At 34.9% G+C, this 19,470-nt stretch overlaps 2 protein-coding genes across 5 annotated transcripts; both read right to left on the bottom strand.

Annotated features, from left to right (window-relative positions):
- Positions 1–1,726: 1,726 nt before the first annotated feature.
- LOC145039392 (putative phosphoinositide phosphatase SAC9) lies at positions 1,727–9,705 on the bottom strand. 3 transcript variants are annotated; one of them, XM_078987469.1, is made up of 14 exons: positions 9,562–9,705; positions 8,184–8,856; positions 7,966–8,098; positions 5,931–7,039; positions 5,692–5,799; positions 4,998–5,168; positions 4,624–4,863; positions 4,500–4,533; positions 4,195–4,373; positions 3,353–4,099; positions 3,053–3,250; positions 2,499–2,957; positions 2,204–2,422; positions 1,727–2,109 (listed from the first exon to the last, which is right to left on the bottom strand). In XM_078987469.1, the coding sequence occupies exons 2-14, from the start codon at positions 8,796–8,798 to the stop codon at positions 1,834–1,836; spliced, it is 4,488 nt and encodes a 1,495-aa protein (XP_078843595.1). In that variant the 5' UTR covers positions 8,799–8,856; positions 9,562–9,705; the 3' UTR covers positions 1,727–1,833. The 3 variants fall into 3 exon arrangements, with proteins under 3 accessions (XP_078843595.1, XP_078843585.1, XP_078843590.1); XM_078987459.1 differs by having other exon boundaries at positions 4,195–4,533; XM_078987464.1 differs by lacking the exon at positions 9,562–9,705 and adding an exon at positions 9,433–9,544 and having other exon boundaries at positions 4,195–4,533.
- A 1,943-nt stretch (positions 9,706–11,648) lies between these two features.
- LOC145039383 (ion channel CASTOR-like) lies at positions 11,649–16,788 on the bottom strand. 2 transcript variants are annotated; one of them, XM_078987454.1, is made up of 12 exons: positions 16,298–16,788; positions 16,126–16,197; positions 15,274–15,882; positions 15,019–15,201; positions 14,883–14,942; positions 14,552–14,755; positions 14,197–14,445; positions 13,953–14,051; positions 13,477–13,671; positions 13,117–13,209; positions 12,461–12,730; positions 11,649–11,949 (listed from the first exon to the last, which is right to left on the bottom strand). In XM_078987454.1, the coding sequence occupies exons 1-12, from the start codon at positions 16,730–16,732 to the stop codon at positions 11,731–11,733; spliced, it is 2,688 nt and encodes an 895-aa protein (XP_078843580.1). In that variant the 5' UTR covers positions 16,733–16,788; the 3' UTR covers positions 11,649–11,730. The 2 variants fall into 2 exon arrangements, with proteins under 2 accessions (XP_078843580.1, XP_078843576.1); XM_078987450.1 differs by lacking the exon at positions 13,953–14,051 and adding an exon at positions 13,797–13,895.
- Positions 16,789–19,470: the final 2,682 nt, after the last annotated feature.

Raw genomic sequence — 19,470 nt, 5'->3', positions numbered from 1 at the left:
ATTGATCTTCATTTTGTTAGGGAGAAAATTGAAAATGGAATTTTAAAAGTTAATAAGATAATGTCTTCAAATCAAAATGCATATATTTTAACAAAATCACTTGGTAGTGTTCAACATGAATATATTATAAATCGGCTTAATATGATTGATATTTTTAATAAGAATTAATTTTTTTTTGTGTCAAAATTAATGTTTAGTTTGAGGGGGCATGTTGAAAAGAATTAATGAAGTTTCAAACTTAAACATTAATTTGTTAAATGTGTTAATACGTTAGTTAATTAAAATGATAAACAATATATTTGTATGTATTTTGTATACGTGTTATTATACTGCAGGTAAAGAACACGCGGGTCAATTGATATACGGGTTATACCCGATGTTTAGTGGGTTATGATATATAAAGTGTTAGGTGATCTTGATAGATATGTACGAAGATATTGTTTTCTCATCTTATCTCTCAGTTTTCTCTTTATCTCAAGTTAGGGTTTGTTCATACATAGTTGTTTTACAAGATCTGTAATATGAGAGTATGAGTGTTTTTGTAGTGAGGTTTGAGATGTAATCTGTTGATGAAAACCATCTGTTTCATAGTGAATAAAATGATGATGTTGGGAAGATCTTGTGTCGATTATGTTTTTTTACACTTTACTTATACGACACATAAATATTAGGATCATAGAATGTCTCGCAAATCATTAGACATACACTATTATGTAGAAGATTTAATTATAATGCCTATTATTGGGGATTGTCCTACCATAATTTACGTCTCCAAGACATTTAATGTCTCTAACATCTACAAGTACTACGTGCAAGCATAATTTGTTTATCTTGGGGACTCAAGGTTAAGTTTTTCTCAAGTAAAAGGGAATTGAAGTGGAGCACATAGAAGATATTGCACAAGCCTAAGTGGAGAAATAGGAGAAAGAACAAGCAAGGGCTAAAGAGGCCCAACTTACAACATACTACCTTTTGATACATCAGGAGTTTGGAAGCCCATTTTATATTTTCGGAAAGCTTTCGGCTGGGAGCTCCAATTCTGATTTCCCCTCAAGCTTAGTAGATTTCTTTATTTCATTTTTATTCTGTTTTTATGACAAAATAAATTAAATCGATTCCTATTTTTTATACCTAAAAATTAAAATATGAATTTCTTTAATTTTTGTTTTTCATGTCCTAATTTAGCAGCTTAATTAGGGGAATTTCATATCAAATTTTATTTTCAGAAAACTTGACAATACGTGCCAAATTTAGCACTCTGTGTATAAAAAGATTTCTAAGCCATTTTTGAGGCATCTTAAATTCAATAATAAAATCTCATTTGAACATTTCCTTTTTCTTGTTTTTGGTATGTTTCACCTTATTTATAAAATGGTGGTGACTAAGCGTTTCCAACTTATAGTCGGTTAAATGTCTACCGGATGTTGGTGATTAGGGAATGTACATTTTTTTCCTTTAATATTTTTTTTCTACTTGAACCATTTCATCGGTGCCTATAAACTTTATGATACCATGGATTGTGGAGCCCACTTCTACAAATCTGACACATGTCTATTTGTTCTAAAACGATACTTCTTAAACTTGTTGAACGATATTTTTTATTCACAACAAATTAATAATCAAATAATTTATACTCGATGTTAGTTTTATTGTAACAAATTTTTACACGTTTGTCAAAATTTATTTTTTTTTACCCTAAAAGAATCTAAACTACTACAATCTCTCATAAACTCGAAACACCCCTGAAATAAAATGAAATCGATTATTCTGAACTAGAAACAAAAAAAAAAAAATACAAAAGAATTCTTTTTAAATAATTAAAAAAAAAATCACTCATATACCAGAAAGGCCTGCCCATCTCCCAAGATCACCAGGGTGGGCATAGTAGTATAACTTAATCCGGTTTAACAAAGACAACCCCGCCGCCAACGGCCGCCCTGTATCGCCGCCGTCTTCCGGATCATCGGCAAACCCAGCAACATCTCCGACCAGCCTGAATCGTACTCGTCGACTGTTCATCGCTTTAGGAAAGTCAAAGTACATCGCCGTTCCACTCTTCACCTCCGGTATCCGGTACTCTGCAACCACCACCGTCTCCTCCGACAACCCCTGAAAGTATACATCATAACAATTTATCATGATTATATCCGGTGCCACAACCACCGTCATCTAAAATACAAGACATTTTTGGTGCTCGGAGTACCTTTAATGTCGATACTTGAATACGTAATACCGGTGGAGATATGAATCTATGTTCGAAAACTGTAGATACTGCCTCCAATGCTGAAGGTGAATGTTTTAATCGAGGTTTTATAGCGCTAAAACCGTCGAGCCGGAAACCTGCTGCTACCGGTGAAGACGGAGACATGTTTTGTTCCAAAACCAGATCGTTCTCGATCAACTTCTCGGATTCAATCGGAGCCTGCAACAAAAAAGATAAATTCAAATCCTGCGATGATGTTTATGTAATCGGAAAAAAGTTTAATCGTCAATCGTACCTTGTATCTGTTTAACAATGGCGGTTTCTCCAGCCAATTTTTGATGCTACTAGCATGCTCAGATCTCTGCGACGACGACCGCTTTATATCCGCTTTCACCGGAAATCCAACTACGAGAATTCTTTTGGCGTGCAGAGACGGAATACTTTCCGATGTTCCTGCTATGGAGGCGCGTCTGCCGCCGGGATCGGAGGCCGGAGTTTCATCAAAGGATAAAAGATTGAAATCGTTCTCGAAACTCACAGAACTCGATCCAACTTTCTGGATACTCAATTTTATCCAAATCATACGACATCGCACAGGATTTCGGAAGTCGAATTTGATGTGGCGAGGCGTTTGAATATTGGATTCTTCTGGACCACAAAGCTCCGGCGAAGATGTGAGCATTGATTTCACATCCCATTTTCCGACACACGATCTTTCTTCCTTGTGTATTTTGTTACTTGCCCAAATTTGGACCTGTTCAATAACAGAATATAAAATTATGAATGAGTTTGGTATAACGGAATTGGAACTGGAATTGGAGATTCCATTCTGTGACGTGGTTTACTTACGATGGGGGAATCGGACATGGAATAGCCACAGGGACTAACGAGAAGGATGACGCCGGAGACATCAGAGAGACTGCCGAGAACGATAATAAGCTCAGTAGAAGAGGTGGTCGGAGGTGCCCTCCAGTACGACTGTTTTAATCCGGTATTCAAAGGTGCAAGCAACGACAATGGTGGTGCTGAACCTGACGCTGATTCAATCTATAAAAACAATAGAAATAATCAACAATTCAGATCTAAAGCTAGTTATTAACGATATTTTAACATGTAAAAGGGAAGATAAAATGATCTAATATATAATACCGAGTGGAGAAAGCTTCCGAATGGGAATTCAGCCAACGATTCTTCTCCATTGAGCAACTGTTGAAGCGCCGCCTTGACATCTCCATTTTTATCAGTCGACGACTCCTTTTTTCCGGCGATATAATTCCTCCCTACAATTTCACCTAAAGCTTTATACGTCGCCGTTTCGGCATCCCTATTTCTTCTCTCGCTAATCAAAACCCTAAGATAATCCAAAGTCAACGCATCAAGAACACTATCATCACAACACAGCTTACAAATAACCCCATCCATCAATAAACACCGTTCATTAACACCACGATTCTGAAGAACAAGTACAGCACCTTTTCCCGCGCAACAAACTTTGCAAACCTTCCGATTACACGCAGAGCATAAATAAATCGACTGTGAAGAAGAAGAATTCAAAGTCGAAGTCCCCATATGAACTTGACACGATTCACTGCAACAACTCTCCCCAATTCTGTTAATATTCCAAAAATCCACATCGATTTTTTCATTTTCGATAATCTCAAGACCAATCGCACCAGTAATTCTGTCTTCTAAAGAAGCTTGACCTAGAAATGCAACCGCATTTGCGGCTTTACATAATGAAGAAACATAAGATTCTTCTATTAACACGTTCGGATTTATACTTTCTGGATCGATTCCAATTGATGATAAAGCTTTATCGCGTTCAACACCAGATAGATTGAGCCTAAGACGTTCGATTTCAAGTTTCATCCCTTCTTTAAACCCTAATTTGTTACCCTGCAAAACTCCATAGTCACTTTTTTTTCTTCTTCTTGTTGAATAATCTAAAGAAAATAGTACTAATAATCTAATATCCATATCATAATTCATACCCCATGTAAAGCTGACAACATTTTGAAGCAAGTTATGTACTGAAGTGCTTCTACGTCCCCTTTGGTTTGTATTTCATCTTGTTGTATTGAATTTGTTTTATTGTCTTCAATGTAACCATGATCAAGCAAACTGATTTCTGTCATTGGTTGTGAAACAGATTCTGAAACGATGTCATCACCTGACAAGAGATCCATTGTATCAGATTTGCCAGATGGCGCCATGTCATTTGTCAAAGCAATAACACACGGGTTGTTCTCTTTGATACTATTCAAACGTTCCCATAGCTTTTCAGATGCAAATATACCTCTCCATGGAAGAGAAATCCCAAGTATCTCCACCTACAAACACATGTAAAAGATATAGAAAAACACACACACATACGAAAGGGTAAAAATGTAAAATACAAGAAAGTGAAAAACATAATGTACCTCACCGATAGTGACAGGGGAAGTGGTAGACTCAGATGGGTAGAATGTGAGAACAACCACCCGAGTAAGAAAGTCCAAATTGCCCTCGCGACCTTCGAAATCATATAAAAACGGTAGCTTAGGTTTGTGGGTAGGTGGGGTTGTTACACTTCTTGTGAACGCCATGTCATCGTCACTAATGGGCCCCGGTATTGGTATCACCATGTTTGTACCATTAACACATCTAGCAATGGAAGCTCCCTATATTGTAAGCAAAGAAAGACCCGTGTTAATTACTTAATTAGCCCTAATGTAACCAATTATAGCAATGTACTTTCAAATTAATGAAAGTAGGTTGCTATTTCTTGATTTTTTAAAAACTTGTAAAGTGAAACCTCTAAAACAAGTTTAAGCTCATCAAGATCGCGTCCTGTTCTGACATCGACTGTTGATGGATATGTTGAATCGTCTGCACCGTGTGAAATTGTGAGAAGAAGCTGACAAACATGACAAGGCTCGCCAAGGTAGATAAAAAGTTGTATTATATCGGCAGCTTGTTGCGAAATCTGTACAAAAATCAATCCAAATTATATGCTGGATAATGAATTAGTTGAAAAGCTAGCTTTTAGCTTATAAGCTAGCTTATCAATCAAGTTAGCTAATAAACTACAATAAACTACTTTTATGATTTTATCAAATGTTAAATTACAATAAGCTAGCTTAATTTTGCTAAACATTGTCTTCGTTTTTTTGTGAAGCCAAAAACCTGAAGTTTATGGGTCCTATCGACTCCTTTTTATACAAATCTATATAATTGAATTCAAATAACTAAATAGTATATATAATTTTTTTTATTATAGAAAAGAAAATTAAAATACATAAATTTTAATTTAGATCTACTTATTCTTTTTCTATAAATACATATATTTGGAATTTTTTAAATTCATATATTTATCATTGTTCTAATTTATAATATTTATATAGTTCTAAATGTTACCAAATTTCAAACTTTTTCTTATTTACATTTTTATAAAATCTTAAAAAAGATATTTCAACACCCGTTCCTTAAATAAAATAAACTATAGTTACCCAGATGAGATTTTTATGTTTAAAACTAAGAAGACTGTCTCCATCATCAGAACTCGAGTCAATGCTAGCAATCGGTTTAAGAAGACAACCAGATCGTCTACTTAGCACCTAATAAAAAAAAAACAAAAAGATATAATGTCACATTAGATGTTTTCATAAATATAAAATAAGCGATAATCACAAGGACCAAAACTGAAAAAGGTTTCAACTTTGGACCATTTTTGGAAAAAGTTACATACATGCAAAGGTTGAATTGATATCGAAGGAAGATGTTTAAAAAGCCTTAATCCAAGAAACATCTCTAACTGTTTCTGTCGATAACTATCCACAACTGCATTATTATATCTTCTTTGAAGCGTTATCTTCACATTTTGCGCAACTGAAAACTGTTTATTTTTCGCTGCTTCTTCACTAAAAATACTCAAAATATGACTATGCATTGCTTTAGAACCCGTATAAATAGTCGCATGAATATCACCCGAAATTAAAAAAAGCTCAGCTAACTGACAAACAGGTGACAAAATAGTCGACCTTTTAAACTCCTCAAATGTCATATCAAATCTCTTCCACGCCTTATCATTACACGACCGCATCCTCGCTAGCGACCCGCTTGGCTTCAACGCCACGTCAGCATCAAGAAAAATCCCAAGCCGCCTACATTGTTCAGTGAACACCTGTAGCCCACCAAAATAGCTAGCAGCATTTGTTCTATCCAAAGAATCCGCACAGTTGTAACGAATCACACCGTTTTGATGCACGTGTAAGCGAAAGCAACCGATGATGTCATCGTTGGAAACGATGACATCATCAGCTTCTTGGATATTTTCACGAGAATGTAAATAATGACCTTCTGTGATCCCTATGGAGATTGTGGGAGATTTTAAATGATACCAAAGTCCTTCAATTGTTTGTTGTTCGCCTTTGAATCGAATACTTGTATGCCAATCGTAGTTTATTAAGTGGAGTCTTGTGTTAGGGAGTTGACCGTTTGACCGGATGTGATTTAAGGATTCTTCGAAATGTTGGACTAAAATGGATTCGGATTTTCCTTCTCCGTTTCTAAGAAGGTTGATGCATACAATGGGGACAAAGCCGATTTTATTTTGGTTTCCGTTTATACCCTTGTTTCTTGAATCGTATCTTTTGGTTAATCTTTGGTAATATCGTGCGCTTCCTTTGTAAGGGTCACGGTCAGAAATGTAAATTACTGCTTCTGCTGATGTCATCTTTAGCTCTGCACCCCACCATATGGGAATAGTGCCTCGTCTCCATATGTAGGTGTTGAAAGGCACATTTTGTCCATCTCTTTTTGGTACCCATACAAGTTGTTCACACTCGATTTCATTTCCTATTTCATAAAGATGCTAATTAGGCTATGTTTGGTAAACTAGTTGGTAGCTGATAGCTGATAAGTTAGTTGAAAGATTTATAACTAATTAAGGGTACATTCGGAAAATTTTCAAAAAGCTATTTAGGCTATGTTTGGCGTACAAGCTGAAATGCTAGCTGATAAAATTTAACATTTGGTAAAACTAGCTGATAAGCTAGATGAAAGATATAAAATGACATTTAAAACAATATGATTATAATTAATCAAGGGGTATATTTGGAAATTTAAAAAAAAAAAAAAAAAACTCCTAAAAAGCTAGCTTATAAGCTACTTTTTGGCTTGCTAAACATAACAACCTAAAAAAGCTTGAAAAATAAGCTAGTTGTGGCGCGTCAAATACAACGTTAAAGTAGCTTTTTAAAAAAGCTAGCTTATCAGCTACTTTTTGACTTGCCAAACATGAGTATTTATACTAGCTCGAAAACAAGATAGTTTATCAGCTAACTGTGGTGCGCCAAACACAGCTGTAAAAGCATATACAAAGAAAAAATTGTTGAGAATAGCAACGAATTTTACCCTTTTTGCAAATATAGGCAATGTATTTTATTTGTTATATGTTGCTATTAGAGCATCAACAATAAGGGACCTTTTTCATGAAAAAGCTTAATGTGAAAAAGTTTATTTTATCTCTACAATAAGAAAGCTTTTTTCAATTTGCTTTTTTGTGGGACCCTTGTGTAAGTTGTCTGTCTACAATTGGTTGAAAACCTATGGGGCCCACCGAATCATTGAAAAAGCTTCTCCAATAGCTTTTTTCAAATTTCATGAGCTTTTTGAGGTGAAAAAGCTCCTATTGTGGATGCTCTTTATCAGTAAATAAATGTAAGTATGTTGCTATTATGAGTAAAAAAGAGTAAAGTAGGTTGCTATTTTTGACAATCTACCTGTGCTATAACAAGAGTTTAAGCCTCTTGCTAAATATCGAGTGCCAGGATGCAACCTACTACGCCTAGCTATAAGAGCAACAATTCCATCTTGCTGACCTAAGCTTCCAAAAGTTCGATATTCCACAAATCCCTATAAGTATAGGAAGAAAATTCCAAATAAGATGATAAGGGCATTAATGTAGTTTCAACTTTTCAAGTCACAAAGCATCAAATACCTGAAGCAAAATAACACAGTGTTGATCCAACCCAATTCTTTTGAAAGCAGTTGAAAACCATCCATTCCAAACAAACTCATCATCAGGTGTTTTTACAGAAACTCGACTAGGAAATGGCCTTGTGATGTCTCTTGTTTCACAAAAGTAATGTTTTCCATCAATTTCAAGTTCAGTGAGTTCTTGAATGTTTTTGACTTCTCCTTTCCCTTGTGGTTGAGGATTTTGAAGAAAGATTTTGATCCATTTGCTCTCACTAATGGTGTATACACAACCACCACCTGGTAGAAATGGAATGCTAGCTGTTAACTTTGTGGCAACAAGCAATAAGGCTGAGTTTCCAAGAACAGCATATCCCAATATGGCTTTTGCATGAATTGTACTTTTGCAGATGAATTTTGAACCATTTGTGATGTAGTTTAGTGCTTCTTCTTGGGAGTTGAAAACATCATAACCTAGCTTTTGGTCATGGTGAAGAGATCCGGTTGTTGGATCAATGTAAATCACCTGTGTGTCGCTTCTAGTAGATAAACTAACAATGATATATACCTCACTTGTATCAAGTGTAAGGATAACTACAGATGTATTCCTTGATCCACCAGCTTTAGGTGATTCCATTATCTCATAATGAATCTGCTTTAGGTGTTTATGACAACATTAAGGTTGAGCCTATAGTCTGAAAGAAGATTAAATACAGAGGTTAGTTGATTGAGACCAAAAGCATCAGTTTATGTAACAGGAGAAGATAAGTGAAAAGCTACTCATCAAAAGGGGTAGATGTATATAGATCATAATGTAATTGCATTTCCTCAAATTGGATATAGAGATTGAAAGCACACATATTTCCCAAAAAGCAGGAGGTTTATTAGCAAAAATCTATGTTTACCTTCGTGATAAGATAAGTAAGTGAATTTAAGAATCGAGCATCGTTTAGAAAGCAAATGAATACAGATAATCTAGAGGAATTGGAAATGTGAAAATAGGTGTAAGTAATTAATTAGGCGATAATTATTCGACCAATTTTGGAAATTAAGTTCACTCTTAGCATCTAAATCAGTGATATAAACTAGAAGAAACTTTAATTTCAACTAGCTCGAATCCAGAAAAGGAAACCCGATACAAATTTATCTCAAAATCCGCAAATTCAAGTGCACTTAATCTAAACGCGATCAAAACGGTAATAACACTTGCAAACAAGCTAATGAAATTGATCTGAAATATAGATAAACACAAATTCGCAAGTAAACAAAACCTGATTTCATGAAAACCCATGATGCAGAAATTGCCATGTGTCGATGAAACAAAACAACGGTTAAGTCTGAAATTGGAAAAGAAGAATGAAGAGATTGGATGATAGATTAGAGAGAAAAGAAAAACTAACCGGGAATTTGCTTGAGAAAATTTATGATGAAAAAGGTGAATCCAGACAGAAATCGAGAAGAAAAGAAAAGATCCAAACGAGAATAACGAAAGATAACTCTCGCGCGCTCCCTTTGCATCGAATGTAAAACAACTTCCGTGAGGGGGTACACTTTCTGTTTTTAGTTTTGTATTAATGAATCAGAAATTCAAGGGCAAAGTTTTGTAAAATGTTCAATTTTTAAAAAAATATGTTTTTATATTAATTTTCAAATAAACTATGTTATTTTATAAGATAAAACATTTACTACCGAAACTAAAAAAAACTTTTGGTTTTTAGAAGTCCCTATTCTTTATAAACACAACATAAATTTCTTATCCATTGATTATATTTCATTTAATAAAGATTTTAAAAAAAAATTATTTTCTATATTATAAATGATCTCCAAATTTTTTATTTCAAATTTTTACCGCAACAAATGCTTTTATGTTTATATTAAAGTAATAATTAAGTTTTAAATATAGAGGAAATTAAGCAAACTCTATTTGTTGTATGTTAATGTTGGCTAATTAAATGAAGAGTAAATCATTATGGTTTGGTCAAAATTGCATTTTTGGTCCTTAACTTTTTTTTTTTTTTTTGCACTTAGATCGTCCCGGTGGTTTTATTTTGTTGCGTTTTTCGTCTCTTACATACATAAAGTTAGAGATCAAACATACAATTTTGATCAAATCATATGGACGAAAAACGCAACAAAATGAAACCACAGGGACAATCCGAATGCAAAAAAAAAAAAAAGTTAGGGATCAAACGTACAATTTTGACCAAATCATATGGACGAAAAACGCAACAAAATCAAACCACAGAGACAATCTGAATGCAAAAAAAATAAATAAATAAAATAAAATAAAAAAAGTTAGGGATCAAACGTACAATTTTGACCAAATCATATGGACGAAAAACGTAACAAAATCAAACCACAGAGACAATCCGAATGCAAAAAAAAAATAAATAAATAAAATAAAATAAAATAAAAAAAGTTAGGGATCAAACGTACAATTTTGACCAAATCATATGGACGAAAAACGCAACAAAATCAAACCACAGAGACGATCCGAATGCAAAAAATAATAATAATAATAATAATAATAATAATAATAATAAAAATAAAAATAAAAAAGTTAGGGATCAAACGTACAATTTTGACCAAATCATATGGACGAAAAACGCAACAAAATCAAACCACAGAGACAATCTGAATGCAAAAAAAAAATAAATAAATAAAATAAAATAAAATAAAGTTAGGGATCAAACGTACAATTTTGACCAAATCATATGGACGAAAAACGCAACAAAATCAAACCACAGAGACGATCCGAATGCAAAAAAATAAACAAATAAAATAAAATAAAAAAAGTTAGGGATCAAACGTACAATTTTGACCAAATCATATGGACGAAAAACGCAACAAAATCAAACCACAGAGACGATCCGAATGCAAAAAAAAAATAATAATAAAATTAAAAAAAAAAATTAGGGATCAAACGTACAATTTTGACCAAATCATATGGACGAAAAACGCAACAAAATCAAACCACAGAGACGATCTGAATGCAAAAAAAAATAAATAAATAAATAAAATAAAATAAAAAAAGTTAGGGATCAAACGTACAATTTTGACCAAATCATATGGACGAAAAACGCAACAAAATCAAACCACAGAGACGATCCGAATGCAAAAAAAAATAAATAAAAATAAAAAAAATAAAAAAAGTTAGGGATCAAACGTACAATTTTGACCAAATCATATGGACGAAAAACGCAACAAAATCAAACCACAGAGACGATCCGAATGCAAAAAAAAAAAAAAAAAAAAAAAAAAAAAAAAAAAAGGTTAGGGATCAAACGTACAATTTTGACCAAATCAACGCAACAAAATCAAACCACAGAGACGATCTGAATGAAAAAAAAAAAAAAAAGTTAGGGACCAAAACGTGCAATTTTGACCAAACCATATGGACGATTTCAGTAATTTACTCTTAGAAGAATAAAGAGTATACAAGAGCCCAACATCAATAAAAAAATGACAAATGACAAATCAAAAGGAATTCTTATCAAAAAGGATAATTTTTTTATTTTTTTTATTTATATTTCTTCTATGTATGTAAATATGTACATTAACAAATTTTGTCATTCTTTTTCAGCTATTACAACAAAAACATCTTTCAACGACCAATTCCTCTTCTCCATTTTTCCCGGAGGATTAATCACAGCTTTCTCTACATTCCCTAAACGATACCCAATCACTATTTCTCTCCTTTGTCTCGCACGCAAAAGTATTTCATAAAAACTCAATTCTTCTCCTTCCTTAATGTATAGATCCGCTTGCCTTATGTGCATCTCATTCCCCTACTCCCCCCAAAAAAACACAAATGTTAAGAGATAATCACTCAAAATGGACTTTTCAAATTACAACATTGTAACAAGAATAAATGCATTTAACCCAAAAATGTATGATTAAGGTGGATGTTTGAGGTCGAAAACCAAAGGCACCTAAGGCCTGTTTGATAGACTTTTTTTCAGGTCCGAACAGATTTTTCTAGCTGAATGGGCTGGAAAGACTGTTTGATTTGCACAAAAAAAAAGAGGTATTTCCTAGTAAGATATGTCTTTCCCAGAACCATATCTTTCTGGCTGAATGGTCATTTTTCATCATTCAGTACAGTCAGTCAGATGTACAATCAAACAACATGGTTTCTTTCCCGCTCAGTAAAATTTTTTCCAGACAGCAACTATCAAATGGGCCCTAAGTGTGGTACCAAACAATCTCTGTGACTCCATTCCCAACCTTTTTATCAGACTAGTAAGAGGCATATCAAACAGCTCCTAAATTGGAAACAATGCAATTCAAGAGGATTACCTCTTCAGCAAAAAGCTCTTCAAGGACATCATTTATTTGGCGATCTTCAGCAACCATTGCTAAAGCCATACTAACAAGCTCATTTGATAGAACATAATCACTAATCCTTGACATTGATAATAAATTTTTAGTCCTTGGATCAAGGATTTCACTAATTATAACCGATTTATCTGAAGCTTGTTGCATTTCCCCTATCCATGAACCTTGTGAAAAACTACCTTTTCTACCATGAGAAGAAGCCTTTGCTTCTCTATAGGGTAGTCGCTTCGCCTACAAAAATATTAATTTAGTTTTTGCATTATTTTAAGTGTGTTTATTATATGACAAAAATGCTACAACAACTAAAACCACTTATTGTATACTTCGATGACATAATTTTAAGATATTTACATTTTTGGTCCTTGAGCATAGTTTCATTTTGGTCCCAAAAAGTTTTCTCGTGCAATTTTGGTCCTTATTTGAGGTTTTTGTAACGTTTTTGGTTCTGGTTCCAAGTAAAATGACCATATTTTTGGGACCAAAAGTAGTCATGTTACTTGGAAGAGAACTTATTGAGACCAAAATTGCAAAAACTAACTATAGTCAGGGACCAAAAACGTAAAATTAGTGGTTCAACAAAAGGGAAATTAATGGTGTGTCAAATACCAAAAACGTACCTGGATATCACGTATTAATAGCAGTGTAGCAAGAGACCTTGAATCAGCTTGTATTGCTGAATCTTCTACTGATTCATCAGCCAGAATCAAGATCTATAATAACCATGAATCATGATCAACATCAGAGTTCAAGATGCTATAATAACCATAGAATGGAATCTTGAATTCCAATTCCATCGGAATTGGAAAAACAAGATTCTATAATAACCATAGAATGGAATCAAGATCTATAATAACCATGAATCATGATCAACATCAGAGTTCAAGATTCTATAATAACCATAGAATGGAATCTTGAATTCCAATTCAATCGGAATCGGAAAAACAAAATGTGACTTAAGTTAAGTTGAGTCAACTCACCGAGTCAAAAGATTCTAAAGGAAGGCTTTCCAGGTGGCGACGTATGACAGCATTCCCTTCACGATGAACAAGTGTTATATTCATCAATCTTTCAATGTCTAAACCACCATCAATAAGCTTTTTTTCCCTCTCCCCTTCAAAAACTTCATTAAACATCCATAACTCTGAACCTGGTGCTAAAAAAGCATCCAGCACCTATTAAAATTTCAAAGAAAAAAAAAACATAAATGAAAATGTAGCACATGAATTATTTGAAATAGTGTTGTGCGGATTCCGATTCTGCCCCTGAAGATTCCTTGTTGTTGACTTCAGTACTTTACCATAATCATATCTTCAATATCTCTTCTCCACCCACACAGAAGTATCTTTTCCATGGAATTTGGAAGAATGAATTCTTTAGGTAGATTTCCTCTCCACACCTGCAACATTCGAATGCAAGAAAGATAAAATTAGGGTTTTTGATTTATAGAACTCACCACAATCATATCATCAATGTCTCTCCTCCATCCACAAAGAAGAATCTTCTGAGGCTTTCTTGTTGGTCGAGTTATGTGTATGAATGGTGCTTCTTTCACCTGATGACCAAATTTATTATACTCATAAAACTTCATTTCCACCTTTTGCCACCAATCGCCCCTCGTTTATGTGCACATACTTAAACTATTTTGAAGAGAAAAAGAAAAAGAAAAAAGAAAAAAGAAAAAAGAAAAAGAGAATTACATTGGGTAATGCTACTGGAGCATATGTATCATCATCTTCTGCTATAACAAGAACTTCATCACCTTCTTGAAGAACATAAGATTCATCAGGATTAAGTATGATCTTTCCTCCACATGAAACTGACTTTATTCCACATGGAATAGCATGTGGAAAGCTAATCAAAACATCTTCAAACTGCATCCCATCTAATTCAGGCCATCTTTTTATATAAAACTCACAGTTTTCAAATCCAAGAATATCTTCCCACACCTATATATACAAATACACAATCACTCGGTTTTTTTCAAAGAAGATTGTAAATTTATGTTAAAGAAACTAAAAGAAAGATGGGTTTTTTGAATTTTGACTTTTTGACCTGAGCAAGGCCAGGCTGGCGAGCACATTGAATCATTAAACGACCAATTACATCATGTGCTACAACGGTTTCAACAAGATCCCCTCCAACAAGCTTAACAAGAACCTCATTGTCAAGATCTCCAAGCTCTACCACTATGTGTCCTTGAAGCCCTTCTTTCACTCCTGTTAGGCTTAACACTGTTCTCAATGCTCGTGCATCACTCTGCATACAACCATATGTGTTATTGTTAATAATCATTTTATGCATAAAAACAGGAGTTTATGTTTACATTTTACATTTTACATTTTACATGTCATATGGATTATGGATTATGGATTATGGAAATAACCTGGTCAGCATTTCCATCTTCAGCAAGTACGATAATTGCACGTGCTTTGGACACAGATACCTATGAAGTTTATAAGCAAATTGTTATGTTTTTGCTTTGTTTGTATGTCATAAACAACATTTCTAAGTTTTTGTACCTTCTTTAGGTCAGCTAAGATTAGAGGGCTTCCACTTCTGCATATGACAGATGTTTCTCTAAAGTCAAATTCCATCTTTGCAATGTCTGATTCCATCTCTTCTTTGTCTCTCTCAGCCATTACTACAACAATCCCACCACCCAAACTCTCATTTGCTATAGCAAGTTGATTCAATAATGATCCCTGAATTCATAACAGTATTAGTAGTTTCAAAAACATTTGAAGTTTGTAAGTTGTAACTAATAAAATACTTACTAATTTATCACTCCAACCAAGAATTAGTGTGTGATCTTTCTTAACAACTTCACTTCTTCCTTTTCTCAGAGAATCAAACTTCTCAGATATTGCATCAGTAACAAGCCCAAGCATCATTGCAAATATAAGCATCCCACCAAAGCTTATGGAGACTGAAACTAACCTTGGACCAAGTCCCTCAGAGTTGGCATGGTTTCCAGAATCAGCAACATATGTCCATGATAACCAAAGGCAATCTGCTAAGCTATCATCAGTAACGCCAAAAAGTGCTAATCCACCAACACCTATTAGTAGAAGAGTTGCAACCAGCAATGCCAATGGTTTTGAATAAGGGCGCACTGACAAGAACACGTCAACCTTATAAGCTAGCTGCTTGTTTAAAGATGCCTCTTCCTTTAGATTGTCGGGTGATCTTGATTTAGAGATGTACTCCACATACTTGAGAAATAGAAAAGGTATAGAAAGAAGTGTAACTGAGATAGCCAATGCCATGCTTTTCAATCTCTTGTTGGGAAGATCAATGCTGTCTTGAGAGTCTAGATCATCACCATCAATTGGTTCTAGTAAGTTACAGAGTTGTAATCTCCCATTGAGCTTCATAATCTGGGCCTACAGACAGTAGAACAACCAGAAAAGGAATGAAATGTAAAATCAGAAGGATAATTCACTTAAGAGTCTCTAACTCTCTATTGATTCGTATTTTATGAGGTATGCATAGACATACTCCTGTGCTTCAGTTGTTATAATCTTATAATTGACATGAATCGTGCATCAGTGAAGTCCTAGGGTTGACCTCAGAAGCCAAACTGTACTTTCTAGCAACAATTAATCATCCAATTGATGTATTAGTACCTGAAGATCACTGGACTGATTATGCAACGAAAAATTCTTGTGCAGCAAAGAAGAAAAGGTGGTAATCAGAAGCTGCACCAGACAAAACGGACACAAGATAAAACCTCGAGTCAATTCGATTATGTATGTAAAACAAAAGTCAAGACAATTGAAAGATAGATAGAGAACTGACAGCCACTAAAAATGCCATCTGCCACCGGAGTTTCAACCGACCACCAACCAAGTCAATGAACTTATCTGGAGTAGAAGTTTTGTCGTTGGAAACATCACATTTCTGGGGAATTTGAGGTACAACTGACGGAGCATCGACTTCAGGAGTGATAGATCTTTGGTACCGTCGAGAGAAATTAGTACGGCGTGAGAATCCTGCATACTTGAGATCACGATGAGAGGAAGCGGCGGAAGACGATGATGTGGTACGCAAGGCCGGGCCGGCAGCAGAGGGATTAGAAGGTTTAGGATAGGTAGAGAACCTTCGGGAAGGAGGTGTGTGAAGATGATGACGATGAGAGGAGGAGGAGGAGGAGGGTTGGGTGAAGGAGGGGGAGGGGGAGGGGAAGAACCAGTCTCGGCTGACAGACGGTGGCGATGACTCGTTTGAGTCCATCTGTGAGGATTCCGTTGCCGGCTCTGATTTCAAGTTTAAACTTTCTCAAGTCAACAGATCATTTAATTGTTTTGACGAAGACAATTCCTAGAGCCTTATATAGAATATAGAGTAAATTACAGTTTTGGTACCTTTAGTTTACATCTATTTACAATCTCAGTCTAGATTTTCAAAAGATAATGTGGCCCGTCCTTATGGTTTTCAAAAGTTGTATGAGTGTTGCTTGAGGCTAACTCCGTCCATTTTCATCCGTTAAATGCATGTAAAATGATAGAAGTGTCCTCGTTTTTGTTATTTTTTATTTTCTCTTTTTTATTTTTACACCAACGTAATTCATTATTTAATTATCATCGTACAACGAGTGAGATGACAAACGGGTAACAAGCTGTGTCGCTAAGCCTTTTTGTATGGTAAAGCTAATTCTTTTAAAAACTACATTCATAGATCTATGAGATATAATATTGTTATGCACGATCCGTTATACTCTTTTAAGAAGTTCTACCGCATCCCGCACGAGGAAACCAAACGTATCAAATGCAAACGGTATGAACACGTGTTGATTTTTCATGCACGATTTCTCATGTTTGGTGACTTTAACTGTAGCATCTTTTAAAGCAGTTTGTCCCGCCGTGAAACCCCCAGCCCTCAAACCCACGAGAAGGGATACATCTGTAAGGTCCACACATACATGTTTCCCTTCGACTCATCCAAAAATCAAAATGTCATCCGGTCTGAGGGTTGACCTTCCTTCTGTCAAGTCAGTCAAGAAATTCACAGGTTCCTATTTCTTAGCGGAAACCCCGATACAGTTAATTATGTCAAACAAAACATCTTTAACCATATCGTGCATGTATTTGAACCCTCGGAGTTCTTTACAGTGAACTGCATGCTCTCCAAAAGAGTCCAAACATGCCTTGCGACACGCCTGACATATCTCGTCAGCTGGGAATATTGGAATCATGAGTCGATATAAGATAATACGATACTCCACATGATACAAATATTGGCCAAGCCTATCTATAGGATCATCACTCCACCAACAATTATCATCATCATTACCGATACCAACATCACCGGATCACCCCACCACCGCCAACTTGTCGCCAAAAAACGAACCTAAAAAATTCAACCTTTGATTACCATTATACCACTAATCACCATTACCACATTTAAAGATTAAGCGAAAATATTTAATCAAATTTAAAAGTAAAGGGCTTCTAGCTCAACGGTATCATGTGTTGCCCTCCTTCTTGAGATCAAGGGTTTAAATCCCGTCGTGGACATAGGTAGAATTAAGGAGTAGTTTAGAAGTAGATTATATTTGACGTTCAAAAGAAACCAAATTTAAATCCCTAACCTAAAATCAAAACAAATTTGAAACCTTATAACTTACAAATCAAAACCAAATTCAAAATCCTAACTAAAAAAATTAAAACATAAACGAGATTTAGTCCCAAGCTAACATAATTCTAAATCAGGATGAGAAGGAAAGAGGATGAAGGGCAGGTACGGCGAGGCCAGAGGATTGAGGTGTAGCCAGTCGATTGAGTCCACCCATGTTTCACTACTATAGTTTGTATCCGCCAAAGTTGTAGACGAGTTTCAGGTAGTAGAAGGAGCATAATGGAAGATATAAGTGACAGATTTTATTAGAGTTCCATGCGGTGTGGTAGTGATGGGTTTGACACAAAATAACATCCTATGTGCTCATGCAAACCCTAATGCTTGGATCTAGGCTTCTCTATTGAACATGTAATTCATCCAAGACTTGCAAACCCTAGATCTAGTGTATATAATTCGAAATTAACATAACAAAACAGATCTAGATGATTACCACTTCTTGAAAAGCTTGAATCTTCTTGTCCTTGGAGCTTAGAGTCACAAATGTCACTCCTCTAATGGCTTACAAACACCACAAGTAAGAGGACAATCTTGGAGAGAGGTTGGAAGCTCTTGAATTTGGCTATGGTACTCTTAGAAGTAGGGTTAGCCGATTTCTGAAGCCTTAGGGGTCTATTTATACTTGTGTTGTTAGGGTTTCAGTCAAAACCCTAATTAGATAGCTTGGGACTTAAGTAGTCCAAAGAACCTTCCAGAATAAAGGCCTTGGATGATATTAGATGGGCTCCTACTCTAATTTTCGTCCACCCCTCAAATCCAAAGGATTCACAGCCCAAATCAACTATCACATAATTGACAGTTCTAGTCCCTTTTATTTAATTAATCTCTTTCATCCACAAAATTAATTCTTAATTAATTTTTGTCTAATATTAATTAAACTATATGATTTCTTTATTAATATATTATTCATATAACATATTAATAAATCATAATAACCCCTTTATTCATAAATCATCCTATCATGTTGCTTTGGTGAAGGCAACCCAAAAGGACCATGCACAATCGAGTCAAATACTTACCAAATATAGTTATGGGCTTAGAAACTAATCCAACAGTCTCTTGCTTGGATAAGTCTAGTAACTACAAATGTAAATACAATCCGATTAGCAATCGTAGCTCTCAAAGACGTTGTCAAACTCTGATCTTATCAGTAACTTGTCCTTTAGATAAGGGATCGTATAATCCTCCGTTCTAGATATCGTGCGGACAATTACATGGAACATAGTCATACTTATTGTCCAGCAGTTTGTATCTCGATATCGTACACCGGTGAACACATCGTTCACAACACCTACAGGTTATGAACCTGCTAGCGTTCCACAAGACTATCTAGAAAG

The sequence above is a fragment of the Lactuca saligna genome, chromosome 1 (assembly GCF_052625555.1).
Source record: "Lactuca saligna cultivar CGN05327 chromosome 1, ASM5262555v1, whole genome shotgun sequence".
In the NCBI taxonomy this organism is placed as follows: domain Eukaryota; kingdom Viridiplantae; phylum Streptophyta; class Magnoliopsida; order Asterales; family Asteraceae; genus Lactuca; species Lactuca saligna.
Note: the sequence above shows the minus strand (reverse complement) of the source record. Positions and strands in the feature narration are given on the sequence as shown.